General features: G+C 44.6%; 1 protein-coding gene across 2 annotated transcripts in view; it reads left to right on the top strand.

Annotated features, from left to right (window-relative positions):
* The window catches only part of Aoah (acyloxyacyl hydrolase), a 145,023-nt gene extending 123,708 nt beyond the window's left edge, over positions 1-21,315 (top strand). For both annotated transcript variants that reach the window (XM_048339460.1, XM_048339461.1), the window contains exons 16-21: positions 72-244; positions 4,392-4,450; positions 4,768-4,827; positions 5,884-5,980; positions 16,262-16,338; positions 20,636-21,315. In XM_048339460.1, coding sequence (XP_048195417.1) covers positions 72-244; positions 4,392-4,450; positions 4,768-4,827; positions 5,884-5,980; positions 16,262-16,338; positions 20,636-20,764 — 595 coding nt within the window. In that variant the 3' untranslated portion in view covers positions 20,765-21,315. The remainder of the gene's footprint in view (positions 1-71; positions 245-4,391; positions 4,451-4,767; positions 4,828-5,883; positions 5,981-16,261; positions 16,339-20,635) is intronic.
* The last annotated feature ends 3,065 nt before the right edge of the window (positions 21,316-24,380 follow it).

A 24,380-nucleotide genomic window follows, 5' to 3' on the forward strand; every position in this document is an offset into this window, starting at 1 on the left:
TATTGTATATTATATTGGCATGATCTGTCCTTATAATCAACTAAGACATTTTCTGTTTCTTCCACCAACAGGAGGACTGATCCAATTCCCCAAATGACTACTCCTGAGCAATTATACTCCAAGGTCATAAAGAGTCTGAATTATCTGAATGCCCACCTGCCCAAGGGGAGCCATGTGATTCTCTATGGCTTGCCAGATGGAGCCTTTCTTTGGGATAATTTGCACGACAGATACCATCCTTTAGGTACCAGTGGGCGGATACTTCTACTCCTTCACAATATCCATGTACTTATATAGGTCCAATGTAAACATCGTTAAAAATCTATTAGAATGTATCTAAATGAGCATCACAGAACATAGGTCAGAATCAATGGAGGGAAGAGACTTCAGGTGCAATATCTGAAGGTCATTATTCAAATTAGATTCAAAGACAGAGGGGACAGAGTTTATTAGTCAAGAAGACAAATCATAAGGTAAGAATTTAAATCAAGAAACTCCATTAATAAGTGAGATAGAGAATGAGTGGAAGATGCCCAAACAGGAAACAGAAAGCCCTGAGTCAAAAGGAGGAACTGCATGCCTCCTCCAAGTGAGTTTCACACCATGTGGGCTCCACACCATGGCCCTGCAGCTACACACTCTTGGCATTCCTGGCTCTCAGTGGCTTTAACTCTCCCCCACCCCTGAAATTTCTAACCTCTAACCATAGCTGTCATGCTTCCATTACTGTACAAACAATGTACAAGTTGTAATCATACTAGGAAGGGTTATTATAATTATACTTAAAACAACCCCATGAGAAAAGTGTTCATCAATTCCATTAGGTAGATGAAAACAGCTAAGACCCAGAGAGGTTACATAGCTCATCAATGGTCCCACAGTAGTTCCTTGTGTCTATAAGCTGGGTATAACAGAGCTCTGCTTTCTTTCAGGGGAAGGGTGTCCTTTGAAAAACTATTAAGTGCTCATGGATGCAAGTGCTTTTCTAGATACCAGATAACCATCAGAGTACAATAGCTCTGAACGCCTATCCATATTCCAGTAGGAAAGAAGACACCCAAAGCAGATCAGATGGTAATAAGCATGACAGCAGGAGAACTAAGCAGGGAGAGGGCCCTGGCCTCTGTCCTCCATTATGCGCTTCTTCAAGGAGAGGCTGGCCTCTCTCATGCATCCTCATATTGAGACCACCCACCTATCAGCCAATGGCAAAGAAAAGGCTGCCAGTTACTGCTATCAACCCGCCCCCCTCCTGAGACCAATTAAGCTTAAATCATGCCAAAGGTCCACCTTATAGTCAAGGAAATGATGCAAAGGAGACAGTCCAAAGTTCATTTCTTAGTGTCCCCCAGAGAGTGGGATGAAGAGCAAGATTTCAGTCAAGACCATCATGAGCTTTCCCTTGTATGTATAGTATTGTGTGCACTTTTCAGTCTCCCTTTGTCCCCTTCCTACAGCCCCTGCTTAAGTGATCCTTACCTCCTCCCTCAGGAAATCCCACCCTGTTTACATGAGAAAGGCGTGGGTCTCTTTTAATCTGTTCTTAAAGGGATCTCTGCTCTTCATTCTGACCTCATATCACTGAAGATGAAGCCATTTTCCTTCTGGCTTCCTGAAATGTGTTCCAGGTATAACCATTGAAGCAAAACATCACCCTGCCTTGTCTAAAGAAAACAGGCCTTGTGGTTCACATGACTCTCACAGTTTTCATTCCCTTATGGGCTGCCTTACCTATAAAGGACACTGCCACTTGGGTGGAGAAGGCTGTCCAAGCCCTGAGATGTGTGCAGCCCCCACCCCACTCAACAGATTCCCTCAGAACTGTTCAGCTTTCCTGTGCTAGGGAATACAAGAAATAGGAAGACAAGGGACAGGTGGCATGACTTCCCAGCTTCCTCCATGGAAACATGACTTGGATATTTCTGATTTCAAATCCCATTCTGTTTCCATAAACTCTAGTCTCTCTCTCCCTCCCTCTCTGTCTCTGTCTCTGTTTGTCTGTCTGTCTCTCTCTCTCTGTGTATCTGTGTGTGTGTGTGAGTGTGTGTGTGTATGTGTGTGTGTGTGTGTGTATTTAGGTATGCCATGTAATTCACTTGATTTAACCACTATAGGTAATAATGACCCGATGCAATTTGTAAAAAAAAAGAAAGAAGGAAGAAAGGAAGGAAGGAGGAAGGAAGGAGAAGAAAGGAAGGAAGGAAAGAAGGAAGGAAAGAAAAAGAAAGAAAGAAAGAAAGAAAGAAAGAAAGAAAGAAAGAAAGAAAGAAAAAGAGAGAGAGAGAGAGAGAGAGAGAGAGAAGGACAGAAAGAAAGGAAGAGAAAACTTGATTAGAGATCTCTATGAGCCCCGGTTCTCAACCAGATGTGAGAGGCGGTGCTACTGGCATCGAGTGGGGAGAGCCACTTATTCTATATAAACAGACTTTAGTTTGGGGGTGGGGATGCCAATTAGGGAAAAAGTTGAAGCAATCTAAAATGTGTTTAATATGTTTAAGTAATTATTCAATCCCAAATTATCCCTGATGCTTGGTTGCCATGGAAAATAGGTTATATACTTCTTAAAGAAGTATCAAGGTCTTTTCTAGAAAGAGTAGCGAGGAAGGTAGGACTCAGCATCCAGGATTGTCCTTCAGCAGGGCTCATCACTCTCCTAAGACAGGGAGAGGGGATGGCTGCCCTCAACTCCCCCCTCCTGCTACTCCAAGTCCAGACCAACCGCCATGTCTCCACACCCACCAGACACAAACCAGCTGTGAACTAAGGTGGGCCAGCCTCCAGGTTGTCCAGTCTCCAGGTTAGCCTGAGGGAGAAGCCCCTGGTCAGTGATACATTCTCTACGGTCCCCTTCCCCTAAGGTAGGACAACCAAGCAAAGCACCCAACAACAACCAAAAAAAAAAAAAAAAAAAGGGTAAAGCCACAGTGTGGGATCCCCAGGGACTAGAGACCCAGAACAAGGATGTTCCTGTGTCACCTCCACCCAGGAGGAGGGTGTATGGGTTACCTCTATCATCTCTCCTCAGTTTCATGACAGGACCCCAATTTAAACAAAGTAACAAGATGGAAGCCAGAAAGAAGGCAAAGGACAGACAGAAACAGGGTGTGAGGCAAGGGAGGACCCTGAGTGGAGAAAAGAGGTTGAAGGTATCAATCTTACAGATGGGTGGGTGGGCCTAAGACTGACTGGTCTCATAAGGAAGCAGGCAAAGTACAAAAAGCCATAAATGAAAGAAAGTAGAAATAAAGAAGCTTCAGTGTGGAAAGCAAGGATTGGGGGAGCCTGAGGCTCCACGTTGGCCCATGAAATGAAGCCAAGGTAGAAGCCAGTGGTTTGGAATTTGCCTAAAATGTGAAGAAGCTGAAGCTCTTGCAGAAGAGAGACCTGGCTGGTCACTGTGACTTTAAAGTCTGTGACTTTCCATCCTGAGATTCCTTCACCCACCCTGAGATAAATATGTTTTCCTCAATGACAAGCAAATGGAACCTGTCTTTCAATGTAAGCCATCTGAGGTATAAGTGAAAAATCAGACCGCATTCCATCCCCTTCCATCTTCCTCTTCACTCTGAGATTGGTCCTATTGCCCACTTTGGTGATTTTTTTTCCCCCTCCAGAGTATAAGAAGTGTTAATGGGTGCAACAGACATCGCTCACCTGGAGATGGGGGAGAGAGGGGCCCTGAAATTGATATGTCAGCCACAGCATGAAAGTTGATTGCCTCTGGGGCTGGATGAGCTGGAAGAAGAGAGACAGGAGCAGAGAATAAATACTGCCCCTGATTCAGGCTTTATTGCTGATGCTAAGAGAGGCTCTGTATGACACCCACATCCCACCAATTGATCAAGGCTCAAGCAAGAGAACCACTGGGTAGCCCCCAGCTCATTGCTAGAAGGGAGACACACATACACCCTGGAGGCCTTCACCAGACTGCGGAGAGTATCCCATGGTGGAAACTTCGGTTGCTCAGAATGCCTCCTGCCCGTGCCTCCGCATGGGGCAGTGGGATCTGTCAGGCCTGGGTGTTCACAAACCTGGAAAGAAAACTTCAAGTCCACTGAATATCCCAGTACCCCTCAAAAAATTGGCATTTCTTGTCTTTGCCAGAGAAAGGCCTAGTTCTGCACTGCGCATGCACAAGTCGGGGCAGGCCATTCCTTCTACCTTCCCTGGAGCCAAGCCGAGGCCCACCCTCCAGTCTTTACCCGACTGAGAGCTCTGTGTGGGAGGAAACCACCCCAATTTGGGGTCTGAATTTCTAGGGGCTCAGAAAGGCCTTCTTCAAGGGCAATGCTCAAAGATACAGGTGCTGGGCGCCAGAATAAACCACATATGTCTGTGAATATTGCTGTGTCTGATTACCTATGACATGCCAGACTCTTTGTGTTTTCCAGGTCAGCTAAATAAAGACGTGACCTATGCGCAGTTCTACTCCTTCCTGAGCTGCCTCCATGTGAGCCTCTGACCTAATGCTCTGTGACCACACACATACAGATGAGATGGACATGTGTACATACATGCACACATGTGTGTGCACATGACATACATGCGGATGCATGCACATGCATGCACACCACAACCACTGACACATGCACATGACACACACTGGCATGGACGTGTGCACGTGCATATATATGCATATACACACATAACCATGGATACATACATATGTACAATAAACATTCCCATGTGTACTCACATGCACGCACAAACACACTTGTTACCCAGGTCTGTTTCTATTTAACCAAAATGATGTGTTTCTACTCTCAGGTTACCCCCTGTCATGGCTGGATGACTTCCAACAAGACCCTTCGGACTCTCACTTCAGAGGTAGGACTAACACCTGTCCATACTACCTTTGATCCCCTATGTTTGTGGCTGTTTCTCCAGGGGTGCCATTCAGGTGAAGGATGATCACCAAGCTGGTGAGCAACAATATCAAGAGAATGACATTGCACTGTGTGTGCTGGACGGTCTCCAGGCTGGCCTCTCCTATTGTATCTGTCAGACACTGTCCCTGTGAATGCTTGTGTGTCTCTCTCACACACACATGAAGCTGTTTAAGCAGCTTCTGGGTGTGGGTAGAGAGATGGAGGGACTGAGTGAGGTCAGACCTATGCAACTGATGTTCTCTAGAGGTCAAAAAGGAATCTTCAGAGCCAGACACCAGTGGGTCACTCCTGTAATCCTAGCTACTCAGGGGGGCTGACATCTGAGGATCATGGTTCAAAAGCCAGCCTGGGCAGGAAAGTCTGTGAGACTCTTATCTGTGATTAACAAGCAAAAATAAACAAGCGAATAAAAACAAACCCTGAAGTGTAGGTATGGCTCAGTGATAGAGCCAAAAAGCCAAGTGAGAGTATGAAGCCCTAAGTTCAAGCCCTAACAACCAGCACAAAAACAAACAGCACTGTGATGAACGCTGGTAGATATAAAGATGAGCTTTGTGTGTGTCCATGTCTATCTCTTAAGACTACTTCCTGTAAAAATTATTTGGTCAAAGTGTGTGGCCATGTTTAAGGATTCAGTCTTTGTTGTCAAATTGCAATCTAGAGAGGTGAAACTAACCTACGTTCTTATTCACCTGCCCCAACGGTGTTCAGTATTATCAGGGCTCTTCATTTCAACATTGCCAGTCCCGTGGGAAGTGGAAGGTCTTATTATTTTAATCAGCACTGATTTGATTCCTAATGAACAGTCACATTTGTCTTATGCTTATTGGTCTTTTGCACAGGAATAAAATTTAATGTGCTGCACTGTTCTCTCTTGATTGCTTGGAGAAAGGAAGGTGGAACGGTCTGGGGAAGATCAATTTCTTTGTTCTGCCTGAATTGTCTCACAAAAATCAAAGCCTCACAGAATTCTTGTTTTTTCCCTTGTACTCAGAGAGCAGAAGAACTCTCCAATACCCTGAAAAAAATTACAACCAGTGAGAAATTTACAAACTTCGATCTTTTCTACCTGGATTTCGCCTTCCAAGAAAGTAAGTTGCTTGATTTTAGGTATTGACAGGAAAAACAAAGCAGATACGGTGGAGAATGCTGGGGCAATAGGTTATAAAGCGGTGAGCAGCAGATTAGGCAGGATTAACCCCGCCTATCCTGACTCCAAGAGCTTTCAATATTGGGGGGAAAAAAGATAAAGAGTAAGTGAAACTCTGAGGATATTCATTTCCTTTAATTCGCCATCATTTTAGCATCTGTGAAGCCCTGGGGATATAGCTCAGTGGTAGAGTTCTTGCTTAGCATCCCAAGGCCTTACATTTGATCCCAGCAAGGCATAAAAGGAAAAGGAAAATAAATATTGGGGTCTGGGAATGTAGCTTAGTGGTAGAGGGCTTGCCTAGCATGCATGAAGCCCTGGATTTGATTCCTCAGTACCATATAAACAGAAAAGGCTGGAAGTGGTAGAGAGCAACAGAAACTCAGGAACAGTGCCCAGGCCCTGAATTTAAGCCCCACGACTGGTAAGAAAGAAAAGAAAAGAAAAGAAGAGGAGAGGAGAGGAAAGGAAAGGAAAGGAAAGAAAAGAAAAGAAAAGAAAGAAAAGAAGAGAAAAGAAAAGGAAAGAAATATTGGAATCTTTGCAGCAATAGAGCCAGTGACCATTTGGACAGAACTTTGGACAAGTAGCCTTGAGACTAATAGAATCACCTACCTTGTTCTGGCCAGGTTTGGTATGTCTTGATTATTGAGGGGTGAAAATATTGAAGGAGTGAAGGGATAGGGCACGGGAATAGTCAGGAATAAACTGGAATAGATCCCATACTGCATAAAGGTAATGGGACCCAATCGGAATCTCTAAAGAGTGTCATTGATTTGGCTATGGTGAGCTGTGGTGTGGTTCAATCACACAATACCTCCCTAGCAAGTTTGAGGCTTGAGTTCATATCTCATACCATGGAAAAAAAGAACTGATCTGTGGCAAAGTACTCAAGTTATGTTCCGTCTTTCTGGAAATAATATTAAGTTTCTTTGCAGCATGACTGGAGCTACTGATTTATCTTTTGGACTCAGAGAACCTTCCATATTCGTTTTCACTGCTAAGCAATTTTTCTATAAGAGAACCCCTTCCTCATGCCCAGCTGATTGACTGCCAGCTGAGATGGTGCTAATGAAAAGCTTTGCAGGGTTTGCAAAGGATGGGAGGTTTCTCACCCAGAGTTTATCATCTCTATCCCCTTCTGTCCCTCTTCTTTCCTCACCTCTAGCCCAAGCATCTGGGAAGGAGCAGACGGCCATCATGAATTATTAGTTATTACATTAGCTGACACATTGTGTATTGCAGTCTCAATTCTGAACATCTTTTCAACAAGACTCGTCCCCTTTAACTAGATTTCTTCCCTGCATTATGCATATCTCTCTCATGGGGAGAGACATTTTGATAAATTACTTCTCATTAAAAGGAAGACTTAAAGGCTCATTAACGAATTCTTTTGTGTAAACACACGCACCACCACATAGCCTGTGCTTTTCAACAACCTGGAACATAGACAATGTTATTAGACATATAATAATGTCTGACGTTCACACGGGACTATGTGATCTCTACTGCTGACATTTATTATTGCTCAGACTGTTGGCCATTCTCTGAGCATTCCTAACCCCCATCCACCTTCTCCAGATTGCCATATCTACCTAACAATACATGGTAATGACTAGGAGAATGAATGTGCCATCCTCATAAATGCCAGTGCCTAGGACGAGTACAATTGCACAATTGCTTCTCAAAGTATGTTCTAGAGAAGAAAAACCAACACTGTGCTGGAATGTAAATGCAGAGTCCCAGACCCCTCTCCATGTCTAGCCAATCCAAATCTGCATTCAAATACAATTTCCAGGTAATCTGCAGTATATTAAGTCTCTAATGCTCCAAAATTAAGAGTTTGATCACTGTCCGATTGTGTGTGTGTATGTGTGTGTGCACACCCATGTGTATGCATATGTGTGCCAATCCTAGGCTTGAACTTGGGACCTGAGCCCTGTCCTGAGCTTCTTTTGCTCAAGGCTAGTACTCTACCACTAGAGCTACAGCTCCATTTCTAGCTTCTATTTGTAATTTTTATTGGAGATAACAGTCTCATGGACTTTCCTGCCCAGGCTGGCTTTGAACTGTGATAATCAGATCTCTGCTTCCTGCATAGCTAGGATTACACGCTGAGCCACTGGTGCCTGGCATGTCAGCTTTTTACTAAGTCTTCTCTGTGCCAAGAGTTGTGTAGGTACTTGAAATGTAATTTGCAACTAAACAGAACCATCTCTGTGGACAGTAAGAGCAGAGAGCTTTATCCTTGACCCATCCCACTGCACTGGCAAACCAGAATGCTTCTGAGCAAAAGCTGGCTTACCCTGTCCTGTCCTCCAGCAACAAGAAACATAGCACCAAAGCAATGAGCTCCGTTCAGCTGAGTAGAACATTCATATTCACGCAGCAGCAGCAATGGCCCAGGCATTTCCCAGGCTCAGAAAATCCATCAACAGTTTCTGTTTTGTAATCTCCCACCATTTATTAAAAATAAAATCCTGAGCTGGATGCCGGTAGCTCATGCCTGTAATCTTAGCTACTCAGGAGACTGAGAACTTAGGATCATGATTGGAATCCAGCCTGAGCAGGGAAGTCTATGGGACTCTTATCTCCAATGAACCAGCAAAAAGGTAGAAGCAGTATGGCTCAAGTGGTACGGCACTAGCCTTGAGCAGAAAAACAAAACAAAAAGCAACAACCAAGCAAGAGCACAAGGCCTTAATTTCATACCCCAGTACTGTGAAAAAAAAATAGTAATTTCAGTGTCCAATTTTGGCTCAGAGACTTTCTCATCTTCTCGGCGTGAAGAAGTGGCACATCACAAGGACACAGGCATGGACACAGTGAGGGGGGCAGCAGAGACAGAGGGACAGGGCCCCAGGACCTGCCCACAGGCCTGTGTGATACAGAAGCCTTCATATAGGAGTTATGAACCACCATGCCTACTTCTGAAAGTGCTGGATTCTTTAATCTAGTTTTCAGAAACCATGGTCATATCTTGGCTGAGGACCAAGTTAAGATTTGTTCGTTTGGTTGGTTGGGTTTTTGTTTGTTTGCTTGTTTGCTTGTTTGGTTGTAGGGATTGAATGTAGGGCCTGGGAGCTGTCTCTGAGCTCTTTTGCTCAAGGCTAGCACTCTACCACTTCGAGCCACAGCTTCACTTCTGTTTTTTTGGTTGTTAAATGAAGATAAAAATCTCACAGACTTTCCTACCTGGGCTGGTTTTGAACCACGATCCACAGACCTCAGCCTCCTGAGTCACTGGAATTACAGGCATGAGCCACCAACGTCCAGCAAGTTAAGATATTTTAATTGCCTTAGTGTTTATAAGAGTAGGCAGAGGGGCCATGGACCCCTGAGTCCATCTCTGGGGTGACCACTCATACTCAAAGTTCATCATCTCAGAATCTAGCTGCATATCCTGGAAGGCCCTCCACATCAGTGTGTTGTACTGGCACAGAAAGGCCAAAGCCTACAGCTGTCTACTTTTCCCACTTGAGACACAAACAGCTGTGTATACTTCAGGACATTAATAACTCAGTCTTTGTTTCTTTCCATGTAAGTATGGTAGCAACACTTCAACCACAGGCTTTATGTAAGGATTAAGTGAGACAGATCTTGCAAAGTCATAAGCACTTGGCAGCTGGCATTGATGACCTGATCAATGATGTTTCTCGAGCAATGCTTTTGCTCTTCCACATAGTAAAAGTCTCTTCTCTTTCGATGTCCAACCTAGCTCCCACCACCATTCATGCTTGAGGATTTCTTTGTGTTCCTTCAAGGAAGATGCCACAGAAATTCAGCTCCTCATCTCTGTGGTCCAATGAGTCACTTACAAAGTCTGCAGCGTTCTTCGCAGCTCTCTCTTCTCACCTCAGCACTATAGTGAAGCTGACCTGGCAGCACAAATGTCCTCATTTTTCATGGCACTGAAATTCACATCATCGTGATAGAGTGAGTTACACTGAGGGGTCCTGTCACTTGAGGGGAGTTACCAACCTACTTGTCCCCACTCCAAAGCCCCATCTACCACTGAGAAGCTGATCGCTCATCCCCACAGGTTTTTTGGTCTTTTGCTGACTCACTCTTCAACCATTGATGAACTAAGCAAGACAGCAATTTTTCTTCCCTTCAGGAAATGTCAACTTAAGCAGGGGATGTTCTTTCACTCAGTCAATACCCCCTCCCCCCTGACAGAGGAAAGAAAATGCCACTTGGCTGACAAAGTCATTTTTACACTGACAGTTTAAATATACCTCCAGTTGCCCTCAGCTTCCATGACAACTCAATTGAAAAACCATAATTTTTTATCCCCTTACCACATATTTTTTGCTACACAAAAGTGGAGATGTCTCTTTTAAAATGCCTGCTAGTGGGCTGGGAATATTGCCTAGTGGTAAAGTGCTCGCCTTGTATACATGAAGCCCTGGGTTCGATTCCTCAGCACCACATATATAGAAAAAGCTAGAAGTGGCACTGTGGCTCAAGTGGTAGAGTGCTAGTCTCGAGCAAAAAGAAGCCAGGGACAGTGCTCAGGCCCTGAGTTCTAGCCCCAGGACTGGCAAAAAAACAAAGCAAACAAACAAAAATGCCTGCTAGTGCATGTGTTCTCTCATATGTGGAAGTTAGGTCTAAATTATGAAAATATATAACGGGTCATATGCAGATACACACAAATAGACTAAAGTATAGCATACACAAGGAAGGATTCCAATGGTGCAACACCTTTGAACTGATAATTTACCAAAATGAATACCAGGAAGCCAGAATATGTTATGGTTTGAGGTGGGCGGAGCTTAAGGCAGGGGAGGTAGATGAATGGAGACAGGAATGGTGGGTAAATAGTATACAGATGTGAAAATGGAACCAGATCACTTAACGGAATGGGTCAGAGCCGGTGCCAGTGACTCCTGCCTATAATCCTAGCTACTCAGGAAGCTGAGATCTGAGGATTGTGGTTCGAAGCTAGCCAGGGCAGGAAAGTCTGTGAGACTCTTTATCAACCATGAAACTATCCCAAAATAGTTAGAAGTAGAGCTGTGGCTGAAGTGGTAGAACATTAGCCTGAGCAAAAGAAGCTCAGAGACAGCACTCAAGCCCCAGGACCAGCATTTTAAAAAGCAAATAAATAAAATAAAGTAAAATAGTGAGATTGGGAGATAAAGATGCAAGGGGTGACATTGATTGAGACATATTCTACTCATAAACTGTCATGGTGAATTAAAACCTATTTATACAACTACTCAAAGATAATTTTTAAATGTCCACTAGTGTATGATTCATTGAAGAACTACCAAGTATCCAGGCATCTTCTTCCTCCACCATTCCTGCTGCTCTTTCCAAAACCTGGTCATTCGCAGTGTTTTTCTGACTTCATAGATAAAGAAAATGCACTGGAACAAAGGTGGTCCAGGATAGTTCTGGAAATTTAATTGAGCAGCTCTTCTCAAGAACAGCTAGGAATTATCTCCCTATCTTTTTTTTTTTTTTTTACTTATTTTATTGTTGTTGTGTTTTGTGTGTTGGTCCTGAGGCTTGAACTCAGGATCTGGGTGTTTTCCCTGAGCTTTTGTGCTCAAGGCAAGTGTTCTACCACAGGAGCCATAACTCAGCATCTGACTTCTTGTGGTTTGAGATAAGAATCTCTGGATTTTTTCCTGCCCTGGGCTGGCTTGGAAATGTGATCCTCAGATCCCAGCCTCTTGAGTAGCCACAGGCACTCTGCTCATTTCCCTTTTTTGAAGAATAATCTGAGGCAAGGAAACTGACCAGTTTACTATGTTACCCCAGACTGGCCCGCCCTCTCCTAAAATCAGAAAAGAAACAAAGACCACAGTCTGCTATTATATTTCTTCTGAGAAAGTAGAATTTCATCCAGAGATTTTTACAAAAGGATCACATTCTGTCTACTAACAGTCAAGGTGCAGGTCAAACCTTATAGTCTTGTCTGCGAATTACTGAAGCTATCTTTAAATTTTCCAACCTTTCTGTCTACTTCAATGCAATGACTAGTGCTTTGAAGACATAATCATCATGTGAGAAAATTATATTTTCCCCCATGAATGGGCCCATCACAGCTTTGGTAACCTTGTGGCTCTTTCTTTGAATACTTTCTGTATTATTTTCTATGGCAAACCAGTGCTTTTGAAAGCCAGACTCCCTTATGAAGCCTATGAACACAGTAGAAGGAGAGAGCTGGGGGGAAAAATAGATTTTCTCGAAGGCAGTGATATTATTTAGAGTGGCTTCAGTATGATGCTAGTAGAGAGTAGGTCTCTTTTACTGCCCTGTAGCCCACATGTTATCTCCATGGCAAAATCTGGCAGATAAATACCCCTAAGTTTCATGTTCCTGGGCTTTCCTTCCCAGGATCCCTAAATTATGGGATTACTTAGCTTCCAAAGGCAGGTGGCAATGGCCAGCCCCTCTCATTTTGGAATTAGCCCCCAATTCTGATGATTGAATTGTCTGTTTATAACGATAATTACCAACACTTCTCCCTTTCTCTAAGGGCCTCCGTTGATAGTAATGTACACAAAACGCAAACCAAAATACAGGTAGACTATAATAACTTGAATCCTAAGTGCCAAAACTGAGTCACCCTCAAGGAATCCCATGGCTAAACAATCTGATGTTTTGCTGGTCACCATTTTTCGTGGGGAACACAATCTTGGCTCATACTAGGCATCTTTAACAGCCCCCAACTCAATTTTCACAGTGAAGTTTCTGACTCGTCTGGATTTTCACTTGGATATAGAAGGCACAGGTTATTTTTTTAATCTTCAAATAACTGTAGAAGGGTGTTTCAATGGAATGTGTCCATTTGTGTGCACAATGTACCTTGGCAGAGGAAGGCACAGGTTTTCTGATTGAACCAGTTCTCGATCCTCTTCAAACATGGGGAGGCCTCCTCCCGGCACTGAACCATAGATGCCCAGATGTCTCCAGCAGGTCCTCTGCCACATGATTTCCTCACCTTCTGGAACTTTTCTTAAAGCTTTCTCAGGTCTTGGCCAGGTTTATTTCCCACTGGCCTGGTCTGGTCAGCACTGCCTGGGAATTTCTGAACATCTTTCTCAGCTCATACTTCTATAGCAAAGCCCCACTCAACTGATTGAGTCATAAGCCACCATTGTATCTCAACAGTGCTGGAGACTGGAAGTCTTGAGATGCACATGGAAGCTTGGTCAGGTTCTGCTGAGGTTCCTTTCTAGATTGTACACGGCTAGATTCTCGGGTTCTTGTTTGGGAGGAAAAAGGTGAGAGGTCTCCCCCAGGATCTCTTGTTTTAGGACAATAGTCCCATTTGTGAGAGCACTGCCTTTGAAGCCTAATTGCACCCCAACGACTACTCCTACAGCTTATGAACTCCAGAGAGATGCAAACTCTTAGTCCATTCAGCATCCTACTGGGGGCTTCTCTCATTCTGTCTTTCTTTGGTTCCCATCTGTTCAGCCTGAGACAAAACTAAACTAGAGGCAAAGGAAGCAATGGGGAAAAGGGATGGAAAGGTCATTGAGATTATGGGGAACCGGGAAGGAAGCCACCTCTCTAGTCTCTAGGGAGGGCCTTCCCCATCCTTGTTGCTTTTGAAGACTCTCATGGTTGCGCCTGGGGAGAAGAGGCAAACAGTGCTGAAGGGGGCCAGCCAGGTGACTCAGGCTCTGCACATGCGCAGACCCATTGCCGCTACTGTGTAAGGGCTATGTTTATACTAGAGGTTGCTCTGATTTTCTGATGGAGAATCAACATGGAAATAGTTAAGAAATGGGAACACAGGACCCAAAACACGAAGAGGAAACTGGCCCATCCTCTCCTGAGCTAGGGGGAAGAACAGAGAGATAGAAGAAAGGATGAGTGGCACAATGAACAGATGGGACAAAGCATGAGATAGGGTCCAGAGAGGGACCGCCTGGGACCCACAGGAATTTCAAAGTGTGAAATGCAGAGGGAAATTGAACTTGAGGCAGAAACTCCAATTTCAAGGGCAGGAAGGAAGCCCCTGTGGGCTCCAGCTGGATTCTCTGAACCAATAAACCTTCCCTTCACCCTTAGGGAATGAGTGTGGTGCTGGTACAGCTCTGAACTTCCTGCAGGAAGGGAAGAGCTGAAACAAACCACTGTTCGGAGAGGGCTACGGGTGATCTGTACCAAGCAGCTTGAGAGTCCATGTGGAGGTCCTTTATGACACGGTGACGCAGGAGAAAGGCAATTTGAGTTTTATATGCAAATGCCACTTACAAATGCAGCTAACCTACAACAATAGCCATTTGCAGGAGGTCCCTCTGCCAAGAATAAGCTAACAGGAACCCGTGGCCCAGAGGCAGGGGTGGTAAGTGGGGGATGGCATGCTGTGGTATCTGCAATCATTCCAAAAGCAACAGAATATTGATTGAGAAAGTCTAATCAAAGCCGTCAATCAAACAGGTGCCTGTGGCTCACACCTATAATCCTAGCTACTCAGGAGGCTGAGTTCTGAAGACTGTGGTTCCAAGCCAGCCCAGGCAGGAAAGTCTGTGGGGCTCTTATCTCCAATTAACCATTAGAAAACTGGAAGTGGAGCTGTGACTCCAAGTAATACAGCACTAGCATTGAGACTAGCTCAGGAACAGCATCCAGACAGTGAGTTCAAGCTTCACAACTGATGAAAAAAAAAAAAAAAAAAGCCCCAAGTGAATCTCCAGCTTTCTCTGAAGGAAGATAGGGGGAGGTAGAGAATGAACATCTCTGCCCTTGAGTTTTCTGAGTGTGAAAAATAATAGGGGGCCTCTTAACTGTGTTTCTATTCTTGCCAGATATCAGGCTAATGAGAACAAAGAGAATTCTGAAGGATGAACAATATCAAAATTCATTGCACCTGTGAATGCTATTAACTAATAGGAGGTATGGGTGATAGGTAGGTAAAGAGAATAGGCAAGCTGTTGAGTCTGATTGAAGTGTTATGTGTGCATGTGTGAAGCCCCTTTGAACAACTAGCATAGGCTCTAACAAAAATAAATGCTGGGGGGCCAGGAGTTAGGCCAAGTGGTAGAGTGCTTGCCTACCATGCATGAAGCCCTGGTTTGATTCCTGGGTACCACATACACAGAGAAGGCCAGAAGTGGTGCTGTGGCTCAAGTGGTAGAGTGCTAGCCTTGAGCAAAAAGAGCTCAAGGACAGTGCCCAGGCCCTGAGGTCAAGCCCCAGGACTGGCAAAAACAAAATTGGGAAGAACCAACATGTCCTGTCTTGGGTGCTAAGTGGGGGCGGGGAGGGCAAATGGAGAGGGTGAAGGAGGGAGAATTTGATCCAAAAGCTTCGTGTGCATGTGTGAGACTAGGACAATGAAGCTTGTTGCTATTGCTTTGTGTGAGGGGAGGGGTGAAGAGGGAGAGAGTGCCAGGGGTATGTCTGATCAGGTGCACTGTGTGCATATACAGGCATGTCAGAATAAAGCTTCCTTGTACAATTAATTGATGCAATAAAAAAAAAAAACTGTGTGGGACAGAGCTTGGAGCAGAGCCTCGGATTGCGCTCTCTAGAAGGTCTCTAGGGACTAGAATTTCCTCGAGGGGTTCTTACTGGCTTTGCAGTATTACCAGGTAGAGTTAATTGCACTGTTGCTTTGGATCAACTGACATTCTGGGTTTCATATCCCTGTCAAAGGACAGATTTATTGCTTTTTGGCACTTTGGGGCTCATAATATTTTTCTCTGTAGCCATGCTCTCTCTAAATGAGACACGGAGATAATTTGATATCATTGTATTTCTGACATACTGTGTGACTGCTCAAGGTGATTGCTTGACACATGTGGGCAGTGACTGCAAATGGCAGTCCCTAAACGGAAATGAAGAAGTTAACCCAATGTTATATGCTTTTTTCCCCCCTTCTGTAATACCGCCTGCCTAAATGCCACAGAAAAATGAGATGGACTGAAATTGATGTTGAATATTTTAGAGACCAATTTTTCCCTCATTCTCTGACTGCACAAACCACATTCATCCCACTCATGTACTCTCTTTCCTGAGTTAGGATTAAAAAAAATCACACTGGACATGTAGGTCATGTCTGTTCAGAAAGCCCTCAGCCCAAAACAGCAACTCAGAGGCAGCTGCAGCTGTATAAACTTGGGCTCAGAAGGCAGGTGGGCAAAGGGCAGAGGGCAGAGGGCAGCCCTGATGATATCTCCCACATCCTAGTCCTCAGCATTGGCCAGTGCTCGTGGGTGCACATCTGTAACCCTCTGATTGTGTTCTGCAGTCATAGACGAATGGCGGAAGACAGGTGGGCAGCCCTGGCAGCTCATAGAACCCGTGGATGGGTTTCATCCCAGCCAGGTAAGCACTGACTCCCAGTGGTAGCTGAAGGCTAACACCTTAGTTGTTTTGCAGTATGTGTATGCATGTGTTTCATGGGTGTGAGGTACTATGCATAGGTTATATGTGAAATTAAAATTGTTTAAAAACTAAGATTGTATGTAACATAAAACATTCAGTTCAGGGACTGGAAATATGGCTTAGCAGTAGAGTGCTTGCCTAGCATGCATGAAGCCCTGGGTTCGATTCCTCAGCACCACATAAACAGAAAAAAATGGAAGTGGTGCTGTGGCTCAAGTGGCAGAGTGCTAGCCTTGAGCAAAAAGAAGCCAGGGACAGTGCTCAGGCCCTGAGTCCAAACTCCAGGACTGGCAAAAGTCATAAAGTAATAAAGTAAAAATTATATCTGATTCTCTAACTAGTGTCTACAATTCACAAAATTATGCAGGGCAACCCTAAGAAACCACCTGAGGAGCCGACAGAATGTATGCTTCTTAGCAGCCAATCCAATGAGGGGCATCAGTAATGGCCTCAATAAGATTTTCTAAATGAACATAGTATTTAAAGCCAGGTGCAATGGCTCACACCTGTGATCCCAGCTAATGTGGAGGCAGAGATCTCAGAAACACCACAATTAGAGGCTGGCCAACCCAGGCAAAGAGCTCACAAAACCCCAGCTCAGCTAACAGCTGGGTATGGTGGTATGGGCCACCTGTCATCCCAGCCCCTGTCAGCCCAGGTATGCGGGAAACATATAAAAGAAGATCATGGCCCACCAGGTTGAACATAAATGGAAGAATCTATCCTACAAGTAACTAAATCAAAAGGGACTTGGGGCATGGCTCAAGTGGTAGAGTGCCTGCCTAGCAAGCATGAGGCCCTGAGTTCAAACTCTAGTACTGCCCCTCAAAAGAAAAAAAATCCTGGACTGAAACAGTTCCCCTAATATTGTGGTCCCTGAAGGATTTGTTCACCCTGGTGGTGATGATAAATGAGCCACCATGGCATACCCACAGCTCTAGGGGGCCTCCGTGAATAGCCATGTCCTAACCTGCCTGCTCTTCATCCATACTAAGCTGCCATCTTTTATTACTGAATGCCTACCCAAGTGCCAAGCCCAGTGATGATTCAAGAGAGGAGAGGAGCTGCTCCTGCTATTTAAGATTGCAGCACAGAGGAGAAAAATGCAGCAAAAGACAATTAAAGATCATGTTGTAAACATTCCAAGTGTGCAAACAATTCCAGGAGCATCAAGAGAAATGAAATGAGAGGAGAAGAGGAGGAGAGGCTGGAAACAATTGTCCAGAGGAAGTGACCTCATTACTGACATCATTTCCTGGGAAAGAAGAGTGAAGAGAATGAGAAAAAGCAAGGAACAGCATGGACAGAGGGAACTGCATAGACAAAGGCCTGACTGTGAAAGATGGCTCAGCTCTTTGGAGAAGGCCGATGCTTTAGGGTGACCAGAAGAATGAGAGCAGGAGTAAGAGAGAATTGTTCAGGCTGGAAGTCAATGGCCAAGTCCTCGGATGTTTGCATGGCTTTGACCTCTTAACCTGTGAGGAAGGCTGCGCCAGTGGAGGTTTTAAAGCAGTCAGGATGCTGGACTGGCAGTGTGGGCAATGGTGGCAGGGGGCAGTCCAGGGCCTGAGAACAATGGAAGGGAATTAGAGTGTGCAAAGCATGTCTCCTGTAAAGACAAAGCCCCTAGCTCGTGCCTGTGGAAGCTTGGGGATTCTACCTGTTCATGAGTATAGTTCCCTCAGTTTCCCTAAAGTTAAAAAAAAATTCTGAAGGGTCACTTGAAAAACCTTCTGGGAGTAAAATCAGATAACAGAAAACAAAAAGTTAAAAGAGCCACAGGGACACATCAACCCAAGTTTCTCTGGTACCTGGGGAGCAGTCACAAAATCCAGCAAGTCCTTCTCAGCGAGATTTCCCACTGGAAACGCCAAGTCTGGTGCCTTGTGGAACTGGTGGACATTGCAGCCAGTCGACTCCCCAGACCTCAGCAGCATCCCCACACTATTCGAAAACAGCCAGGCACAATTCCAAAGCATCAAGCCAGCAAATGAGACAGCATGCTTTATTACGAGAAGCTGATGTGATGAATTCAGACACCACTTCTGGCTCCACTGTGCTACAAATCCAGAAGTTTCAGTGCAACTGGGTGAGCAAGTAGACTGGAAGAGCTTTTCACTTATCAGGGACGCAGCCCATGGCAGGGGCAGAGGGCTGCCTCAGTTAACCGGAAGGCCCCATGTAACCAGAATGCCACAGTTGATTCCATTCTGCTGCACTAGGTTTTGTTCTAACGTGTTCAATAGGGTGAGTGGCGAGCCAGGAGGCCTGCGAATCCCTCTGGTGCTGGGGTGTTGGGTCAGCAGGAGATTTTCTAGGGAGGTGTGCAACTTGTTTCCACCTGTGAGATAAATTACACAGCATCTGCCAGATCCATGGCACTAGGCACTGGATAAATACAATGATGTAGAGATAGAGCAACAGAAATCCACTGGAAACAGGGCACAACAGACATTGCCATGTGCCTCTTGGTCTCATGGAGCTGTATCCAAAAGAGTGAACATCACATCTATGCATAAAACCTCAGAGTCAAAGTGACATTTACACACACAAATGTGTATGCATGAGTATATTGTGCGTGTGGGTGTGTACATGTGTGAGTGTGACTATGTTGAGTTGTGTGAGTGTAGGTATGAGTCTGTATATGTGTATATGTGAGTGTGCATGCATGTGTGTATGTGTGTTGAGTGTATGTGTGTGCATTCATGTGTATGTGTGTGCATTTGTGTGAGTGTATGGGTGTGAGTGTATATGCATATAACTGTACATGAATGTATCATGTATGTTTATGTGGATATGAGCACATGCATGTGCGTGAGTGTGAGTGTGGGTGGGTGTGCATGTATATTTGTGTATGTATGAAATCAGAAAGGCCCCTCACCCCTGGTAGGAGGGACTATGTATCTCTATACCATTAGGGGAAGATGTGTATCTCCTAATTACAGATCACTTTTATTTTGTTTTTCACTTCTGGCATGATCATCTTCTTTGCCTCTCCTGGAATGAACAGGTACTGCTGTAATATTTAAACCTAAGCTTAGGGAAGAACAAAAGCAAATCTGTGTTCAAGAAACAGCTGTTTTGAGGCTGGGAATGTAGCTTAGTGGTAGAGTGCTTGCCTTGCATGCATGAAGCCCAGGGTTTGATTCCTTAGTACCACATAAACAGAAAAAGCTGGAAGTGGCGCTGTGACTCAAGAGATAGTGCTAGCTTTAAGCAAAAAAAAGCCAGGGACAGGGCCCAGGCCCTGAGTTCAAGTCCCAGGACTGGCAAAAAGGAAAAATGAAAAGAAACAGCTGGTTTGGAGCAAAGGGGATACAACTGTGCCTGGGCCATGCGGTACAACCTGGGATTTACTGGCCACAGGAGAAAGCCTCAGCAGATGCTTCATAAGTGAGTATGAGTCAAACGAATGAACCATGACCATGGATCATTTCACCACGAGCTACTGGTGTAGTAATAACATGCTACTCTCGTTTTAGACCCAGTATTTTAGCAGGGCAGCCCATAAATATTTTCATCTCTGTTAGAGTGACAGCCAACTAATTGCTTTCAAACCAAGCTGTTACCGTGCCATCAAATCTGAGCTCTTTACCTTTTCATTTTCCTCTTTGCTCCCTCACCCCTATCTCTTCACACAGATAGGGTCATAAATCCCAACCAGTGTCCCCCTGCTACATAACAGTTAGAAAGACAACATAACTGGATCAAGGTAAAAGACAAAAGGAAAGAAGAACTGGTGATTTTCCATAGGCCTTGCTGGCAGCAAACTCTTGGTGAGAAATAGAAGGAAAAACAGACAAGAGACAAGACCATGTCTTAGGAGACAGAAATTGCTGTGTGTGAGAGATAGTCGTACCTGGTCTGCAGAATGGCCAGGTAGGCCAGCAGCCTTGAGCATGTTCCTGCTTTCCACAATGTGTGTGTTGGGGGAGGGAGGCGGATGTGCGTGATGGCGTGGGAAGTTATATGAAGGCATAACTCATGGATATGACCAAAATTGCATATTTGATGGGATGTCATCAATCCCACTTCAGAAGGTTCTAGAACACATCAGAATTTTAGGAATAAGCCAGGCACAGTGGCTGAAGAGTATGATTCTCACTACTTGGGGAATTATGAGGTTCACAGGGCCATGCCAGTCTGTTCCCACCCCAGAGATTAGAAAAGCTCGCTGGTCAGCTCTTCATTTTTTTTATAATTTCCTTTGCCTCCTCCTTCTGGTTCTCTCTTGCAGGCAGCTCTGCTGCTGTGGGCAGATCACTTCTGGAAGAAGGTGCAGCTCCAGTGGCCCCAGGTTCTGGGAAAGGAGAATCCATTCAATGCCCAGATTGAACAGGTGTTTGGGGACCAAGGTGGGCACTGAGAGTCTCCAGGCCCAGGGAAGAACTGGGAAGCAGAAATGTGGATGAATGTCATTGAACAACCTGCTGCTACTTCACAGGCAGAATGGATCCTCATTGGCTGAATGTTTTCAAAAGGGAGTAAGAGCACACCTAAACTGAGCAACACCGGCATGCTAAGCGCCCCTGAGCTTCCCATTCATGAAGCGCTTTGCCAAGCAAGCAACTATCTGTGTCCTTCCCCAGTGAATTGTTCCAAAAGGGGCTCCTAAAAAACCCACCAATCACCAGCTATGACCTTCAATTTCCACGGGGTCTCTGTGTGCCCACAAAGACTGACCTTTCCCTGTTGGTGGCTTCAAGATGCCCAGCAAGCAGCAGGACCTCCTTGGAAGGCCACTGGCCAGAGGTCAAGGTCATGCACAAGCAGGGACAATCCACCATATAAAACCTCTTTAAAAAACAATGCAAAACCATGAATACAGATTTAAATATGCTCTTACATACTCATGTTGGAGAAAAGAAATGATTACAAATCACACACCTTGATGTATAATAATCCCAATTGGGTCCATTAAAAAAAATGAGTTTCGGGCTGGGGATATAGCCTAGTGGCAAGAGTGCCTGCCTCAGATACACGAGGCCCTAGGTTCGATTCCCCAGCACCACATATACAGAAAACGGCCAGAAGCGGCGCTGTGGCTCAAGTGGCAGAGTGCTAGCCTTGAGCGGGAAGAAGCCAGGGACAGTGCTCAGGCCCTGAGTCCAAGGCCCAGGACTGGCCAAAAAAAAAAAAATAATGAGTTTCTTCCCCTAAAAGCTATTCTGGCTGGGCATGGTGACACACACCTCTAATCCCAGGCTTCAGGAGGCTGATGCAGGAAGATCACAAGTTTAAGGCCAGCCTCAGCTACACAGCAAGATCTAGTCTCCAAAACAAAATTAAAAAAAAAAAACAACAAAACTTTTCTTGCATTCTTTTGCTATATAATCTATTTGTAGTTTCCTTATAATGATGGTTTTATAGTATCATTGTATATAGAAAGAATAAAATTTGTTGCTTACTATTCACCATTTAAAAGAGTCTCCTTCAGCTATCGTTCTTGGCAAAACTGTGTACAATTTTAGGGTTGTCGTCACAGCAGGAAAACTTCTATCAAATTTCCTTGGGAAGTGAGCTACTAAGGACTATGTGTAGTACAGTCAGCCTTCACTATCTGCCGTTAACACCTGTATATTCATCCAAACACAGATAAAAGATAGTTGAAGAAATTGTTTCCATACTGAACATGTAGAGATTCTGTCTGGCTATCATCCCTTAAACAATACAACCACTATCTGCGTTGGTATTTTAAGTGCTGTACTTGGACCTCAAAGGCCCCCTAAAGTTCCATGTAGGAAGGTTTCATTCTTAGCTTGTTGTTATTGGATATGGTGGGAATTTAGTGGGAGAATTTTAGATCATTGGAGTCCTGCCCTTGAATGTCTCTTCTGGAGATGGTAGTGGTTTGCTACAATCTGGATGTCAACAGTCTATATGTGAAAGGCTTGTTTTTCTCTCTGGAGGAATCTCACCTCCCTGGTTGGGGCACTAGGGACTCTTGTGTGATCCTTATATAAACAACCCAAAACTCTATCATGACTTGTTCCTACTATCAGAGGAAAGATGGGTCCTGTCCTTCACTATTGAAATGGGGCCCATCGTTCTCTATGTGGAAAGTGGGGAACTTCAATTTCTGTCTGTCACTAGGTGTTTTCTAGTGCAGCTCCTCTGGGCTCTGTCCTGGTGAAAAAGACAAAAAACAAAAACAAAGGCCAGGTCCCCAACAATAGCTTTAAAGAGAGTGCATTGCTGCACAGGGCGGGACTCCAGTCCTCTGGGACTCTGACTGAATTTCACTGCAGAAGGCATGCATAACTAGGGACCACGACCACGGGGACCAGACAACTAAGAGCACCTATAAACTCATCAGTTTTATTATCTCTGTTCAACACAAATGTAAGCAACAAAACAAGACTAAATCAGGGGCTATATTTTGTCACATTTTCACAACAGACTGCAGCGGTGGATGAAGAGAGTTGGCTCTTGGTATCTGTGGTCTCCGTGGTCAATAAAACATCCAAATCACTGGATGAGCAAATAGTGAGCAGCTGCTCGTTGGGGAACTCACACCAGCTCTGAGAGTCAACATTGTGCCAATCGATGCTTACCCCTGCCTTACATGGGCCTTAAAAGACACTTTATTTAAGGATCAGTTGGCCAACATTGAACTCAGAGCCAATGGCACTTCTCAACAGAAGCTTCTCTAGTGAATATTTTTCTGATAGCCATGTACCTACCTTGACTGAAGAAGAATAAGACAGCAAGCAACACTGTATTAGGGCCACTTTAAATACAGACGTCAGAGACAGTGCACTGAGTCACTAACTAAGAAATGAGGATGGAAACAAGAAGGCCCAAACTAAATATCACTGGCTTATACCTATAATCATTGCTACTCAGAAGGCTGAGATCTGAGAATCATGGTTTGAAGCCAGCCCAGGAGACAAGTCCAAGAGATTCTTATCTCCAATTTGCCAGCAAAAGGCTGGAAGTGGAGGTGTGACTCAAGTAATAGAACACCATCCTTGGTTGAAAAAGCCAAGTGAGAACATGAGACCCTGAGTTTAAGCCCTAATATTGGTACATGTGCACATGCGCGCGCATGCACACACACACACACACACACACACACAGAGGCCTAGCATTATCTCTTCAACATCAACTTGGGAACATGCAGAATAGTTAACCCAACATTTATACTGTTCAACCTGACTAACTTTGAAAGCGCCAGGGTGTTAAGGTGAGGTTATAGCTAAATCTAAGCCAGCACATTCATAAATAAATCCATGAGTAATGAGGATCCATTGGTATCTTGAAATCATCAATACTTTGAAATCACTATAGTTATTAGAACCATTATATTAGCAGAGGGGGAAGGGCAGGGGGTGGTGGTACACTCTTGTAATCCCACTACTTGGGTAGCTGAGACAGGAGGATTGTGAGTTCAAGGTCAGCCAAAGCTATTATAGCAATACCTGATTTTGAGAAGTAAACTAATCTATTTAAGTAAATTAAATTAAAATGTTACTCTTGGGCTGGGAATATGGCCTAGTGGTAGAGTGCTTGCCTTGTATACCTGAAGCCCTGAGTTCAATTCCTCAGCACCACATATACAGAAAAAAAAAGCCAGAAGTGGAGCTGTGGCTCAAGAGGTAGAATACTAGCCTTGAGCAAAAAGAAGCCAGGGACAGTGCTCAGGCCCTGAGTCCACGCCCCAGGACTGGCAACAAAAACAAAACAAATAAAACCAAAAAAAAATAAAAATAAAATGTTAGACTTAGAAAGCCTCCAAGGGTGTTACATGGCACAAAAGATCTATGTGCTGAAAGGAACAAGGAGGCTGAGAAGAAAGAAATGCAGATTCTAACAGGTTTGGAAGCCCCACACAAAACTGAACAGCTTCCTGAAAGGACTCAGGGTGGGGGATGTGTTCAGCTGATTTGGAACCCAATGCTTCAACTCAGAGCTCTGTCCTGATATGACACCCATTAGCACCCTGAGCTCTCACGTCCTGCAGAAGTGAAGCACCTGGGAGA

This window comes from Perognathus longimembris, chromosome 2 (assembly GCF_023159225.1).
Source record: "Perognathus longimembris pacificus isolate PPM17 chromosome 2, ASM2315922v1, whole genome shotgun sequence".
Classification (NCBI taxonomy): domain Eukaryota; kingdom Metazoa; phylum Chordata; class Mammalia; order Rodentia; family Heteromyidae; genus Perognathus; species Perognathus longimembris.